Raw genomic sequence first — 4813 nt, 5'->3', positions numbered from 1 at the left:
AAAGATTTTTCTGAATCAATTATTGATCCATGTAAGAGAAGCTGAAATTTCTTTCATATTGACAGCACAAGGTTGCATCTTACTCTTGATAAAAGCAAATTATGTGGATGCTGGAATCTGAAACCAAAAGAGAAAATGCTGGAAAATCTCAGGAGGTCTGGCAGCATCTGCAAGGAGAGAAAAGAGCTGATGTTTCGAGTCCAGATGATCCTTTGTTAAACCTTTGACAAAGGGTGATCTGGACTCCAAACATCAGCTCTTTTCTCTCCTTATAGATACTGCCAGACATGCTGAGATTTTCCAGCATTTTCTCTTTTGGTTGCATCTTACCCTTCTCTGACATCTAATAGTGGGATTTAAATGATCAAACAAGCATATACAGTACAACTATACTTGCTCCTTTGATATATTCTGAAATATTAGATTCAGGCTTTTGGTTTGATTATCGTACATGTTGCAAATTGTAGTGTTCACTGATACTTATAAAATCTCCATGAAATACTTCACATTCTGTTAAATGTAAAAATTTTATTACATATCCTTTACATAATGTACCTGTTAAAAGTCTCAGCAATACAAAACTGTCACGTAAAAAATTACAGTATACAAAGAAATACCAGTGTACCCTTGTAATGTAAACAAATATATATTGTGACAATTGTGTACAAACACTGTATAGAAAAAAAGATGCATTCACCAAGCATCTGTCAATGGCCATAAAAAGTCTTTTGGCACGCACCTGTCAATAGTCAGGCATTTATCTAAGCCCTGCATTGTTACACGTGACAACTGCTTGCCATTAGTTACTCGTCAACTGAAAAACAGTTGTTAAGGATCATATTAACAGGTGTTTCAGCTTGCCCATAAACAGGAATTTTGTTTCAGATAGCAAGTGATGTCTGTTAAACCCATTGCACAAATCTTTACACATTGCAGGGCTCCATTGTTCCATTGAGAAACCTTTATGCCAGCAGCCCTCAGAAAAAAAGACATTTTATTGCATAGTTACACCATCAGAGACAAGCCCTTTATCTGGTGGGTTATAATGAATCAAATACTGAATGTTCCTGAAATCCCTTAAGGATTCCCTAAGGGAGCCAGCCTTTCCTATACCCCCCACCCCACCCCTCCCCCAAGAAGGTGGGAGTGTTGATATACAAAAACAGATTGTTAATATTGATAACAATAAATAAAAATCGCTGTGGACCGGCATAAGAGATTCAGTCTTATTATCAATATGCAATGGGGCTGAAATGCATACTGCAGTTCTTGCTGTGGAAGATCTTTTTATTTCAGCGGGCTGCACAGCACCCTGTTTCTTCGTGTTTGTGAAGGAGAGACATTCTGGAGAAAGTCTTGGAGCAGTTTTTGCACTGGTATTTTTTGACATCTGAGTGAGTCTGCAGGTGGGCTCTGAGGTTGGACCGATCTGCAAACGCTCTGTTGCAATGAGGGCAGGAAAAAGGTTTCTCTCCTAGAGGAAAGCACAGAACAACATAAGCAACGCTGTGAATTTTCGGAGGCTAATTGATTCCTTTGGGCATTCTTATTACAAAACTCGTGGAAATAACTGTTTTCTCAGGTCCATTTGTGCCCCAATGTAAAATAAAATCCATAAAAATTAAAGAACATTTTTGGCAAGGACAAAGGGTGGAAATTGAAAAAGGTTAAATCAAATAATTTAATCTCTGAAATGGTGATGAGGGTAATGCAGTCAAACATATTTAAGATATAAAATAGTGGTACTGGATTATATTAACAATGGAAACAATAATCACAAATTAGAAACTAAAAACAGAACCATTTTCTCAATATGTCCTAAATATAATATATATTTAATATATTGTATCATTAGTGCATTGGCGAATTAGCAATAAAATAAGGCTTAATATTACATCTTTAACAGAATATGAAACAAGCAAACCATCTGTCCCTAAAATGGGGGGGGGGGGGGGGGGGGGGCTGGTGTTGTGAGGTCGGAACCCAAACTTAAGAATTGCATCTTCAAAGAAACTGCGATTAAGGGTCGATTTACAAGGCAAAATGAAGAAAAAGTTCTCTTTAACGAATTCCTTTGAGGGCATTTGCTGTTACTTAAGAAGGTGTGAAATCAACAACAAAGTGGGAATTAACCCATGCCAGAGGCTGATAAATAGGTCTGGAGAGGCTGCATTGTGAAAAGTGATAATTCTTGTATTTAAAACGGATGGCCCCTATAGGTGACAGCTGGAGTCTATAGCTGTGCCTGCAGTGTACTGTAACAGGTGCACTGTACAAACTGCACTGCTACATCAATGCACCTGCCCCATGTCTGTCAAACCATTCACATGCACGCTCCTCCGGCAGGAGAACACCAGCACTCAGAAAGAATTAAATGCAACAGTGGTGACACAGAAAATCACACCAGGCTTTTTTTGTTGTTGTTGTTTTCCCCTAAGAACATCCTCCTTTAGCTGCTGCACACAATTGTCGGAGACAAAAACGCAATCTGGAAAGCCACCAACAATGTTTTTTTGCGGGGGGTAGAGGGGGTGGGGTTTGAAAGGTGGTTTTATTGCACCATGTGCGTCTTTTGTACCGACTCAAAGAGGAGTGAGTTATACACCAGTATGCGGAATACATGAAGCATGTAAAAATTCAAATCGATTGTGAGGTGCGGGTCATTGAGAGTGGCTTTGCGGGGCAAAAGAAAATTGAATGCAAACGAAGCAATTGGGGCAACTTCAGTGGAAGGTTTCACAGATTCGGATCCAGAGATGCGTATCTGTACGTTCACATCTCTCAGTACAGTGGAGTTGCATTTCGGATGAAGGTTGAGTGGGGGTGAGGGGAGAAATTGCAGGGGTCAGTGTAATTGTAATTCTAACCTAAACTAAGGCGAGCTACTGCAAACCAAACATTCGTGCCATTCACTTTTCAATTTACTGTAAAATGGAAAAGGGTTAAGATTGGCCGTAAAATCCCTGGATTGGAAAGTTAGACCCAAATGTGCGGGATTGGCCACGATAAATTGCTTTTTAGTGTCAGGGGGATTAGGACTATAAATATGTGAAGTTATGGGGATGGGACCTGGGTGGGATTGTTCTCGGTGCAGACTCGATGGGCCAAATGGCCTCCTTCTGCACTGTAGATTCTATGATTCTGTGTGGCACGCCATGGAAGGGTGTTTGATTTGCAAAGGGTGCAGTACTCACCAGTGTGTGTGCGAATGTGTCCTTGAAGCAGCCAGGGTCTGGAGAAGGCTTTGCCACAGATTTTGCAGACGCAGGGCAGAGTGTGGCTTCTGATGTGCATCTTCAGAGCTCCCAGACTCACGTACTCCTTCTCACAGTACTTGCAGTTAAAGGATTTCCTGGCCTGGGGCTCGCAGTGCAGCTGCTTGTGTTTGGAGAGTCCGGCGAAAGTGGAGTAGGACTTGCTGCAGTGGGCGCACTGAAACTTCTCCGCTTCCGTGGCCGAGGAGTCCGGGCTGGGAGGGTCCGAGGTCTTGCCGTCCTCTTCCTCGCTCGACAACGATGCCAGGTCGTGCGGCTTGCGCCGCTTGGAGCTGTCCGCCGGAGGGGGCTCGGAGCTCTTCTGAGCGGCGAGGTTGGCTTCGAGCTCGGCAGAGCAGAGGCTGGAGATGAGCCCCGTGTCCCACACGATAGTGGGGTAGTAAGCTGCCGAGGTGAGGATTTCAGGCTGGGGGATGACTGGGATCGGGTACTTCTCATAGAGGAACGGGGAAATGATCACTGGAAGAAACAAGCAGGCATGAGTATCAGTATTCCAGCTGCTCACATCTGTCAGCACACAACAGACCAGGAACAATTCTGACCTCCCCCGCTCTCCCAGAGTTATAACACTGGAGTTGATTGCTTTCCTCAGACTGGCAAAGTAAATGGGAATCTGTGAGGTTCATGTCGATATTGCCTTAGGCAAAGACTTCCCTTGTTTAATCCTCACTTTAAGACATAATCTAAAACACATCCTTTCCCTCTGATAACACAGGGAAAAAGACATTGCAATTTCACTGGTTTTGGAGTGGAAAAAAGGAATGAATTGAAACACCTTATTCATGGTTAACATTCCGAAAGAAAAACACAGGTTAAATGCCACCGACTTGTCTTGTTTCTTGCGTGCAAGAAACGATACTCTTTCACTGTATGCTAATAATAAATGACAATAATAAATCAAATCACCCGCTACCCTCACCTGTCTGGCTGTCCAGCTCACTGTAGTTCGGTTTCTTGGTGGTTGAGAAATGTTTCTTAATAAGGAAGGACCTGGGCATCTTGAGGGTGAGAATGGGGAGGGAGGTTGCCTAAGTTCTCCAAAGTCCTGTTTCAAATAGCGAGCGCCTCGGGGGTGAATCCACTTCGTCCTTTGAATGCAGCGAGCCCACTTGTGGAGAATGTGAGCGTTCTGCTGCTGTAAATATCGGGTCCAGGAGCCGGCTGGAGGAGGCGGAATGACTTGTATTTGTCGCCTCGCCATCCAATGGGATGGAAGCACCAGGAGGGGGAAGCCGAGAGACAAGGAGGGGCTTCAGCGTCGGGATCCGCTCCCAACAGGTGCCTGTACAAAGCTGAGGATCTCCTGTATACACACACTGCCCAATGACACTGGGGGGTGGGGGCTACTGATCGAAGCTCATTGTCTGTAGCTGAGGAACAAGAGTTCACAACCGCCCAGCCTTAGAAGGAGTTTAGAAGAAATTGGCACCGCAACTCTGTATTAGGTTAGGCAGTACCGTGCTGAGTATGCATCAGGTCCAATGTTATAAATGTTAGCTTGAAAACAAGTAACCAGAATTGCAACACTTCGGACGAGT

General features: G+C 43.7%; 1 protein-coding gene across 1 annotated transcript; it reads right to left on the bottom strand.

Annotated features, from left to right (window-relative positions):
• Positions 1-508: 508 nt before the first annotated feature.
• On the bottom strand, positions 509-4463 carry LOC145353670 (protein snail homolog Sna-like). Its single transcript, XM_080204438.1, has 3 exons — positions 4195-4463; positions 3195-3734; positions 509-1474 (listed from the first exon to the last, which is right to left on the bottom strand). Exons 1-3 carry the CDS (start codon positions 4271-4273, stop codon positions 1293-1295), a joined length of 801 nt encoding a protein of 266 aa, XP_080060564.1. The 5' UTR covers positions 4274-4463; the 3' UTR covers positions 509-1292.
• Between the last annotated feature and the right edge of the window lie 350 nt (positions 4464-4813).

Source organism: Carcharhinus amblyrhynchos, chromosome 16 (assembly GCF_965287045.1).
Source record: "Carcharhinus amblyrhynchos chromosome 16, sCarAmb.v2.hapA, whole genome shotgun sequence".
Classification (NCBI taxonomy): Eukaryota; Metazoa; Chordata; class Chondrichthyes; order Carcharhiniformes; family Carcharhinidae; genus Carcharhinus; species Carcharhinus amblyrhynchos.
The sequence above is the reverse complement of the archived record's forward strand: the minus strand, read 5'-3'. Positions and strand labels throughout refer to the sequence as shown.

Coding starts and splice junctions, on each gene's coding strand:
- LOC145353670 (XM_080204438.1), bottom strand. CDS start 4,273: ATGCCCAGGTCCTTCCTTATTAAGAAACATTTCTCAACCACCAAGAAA. Junction 3,735..4,194: donor TGAGCTGGACAGCCAGACAG/GTGAGGGTAGCG, acceptor TGTTTCTTCCAG/TGATCATTTCCCCGTTCCTC. Junction 1,475..3,194: donor ACACATTCGCACACACACTG/GTGAGTACTGCA, acceptor GCTTTCCTCTAG/GAGAGAAACCTTTTTCCTGC.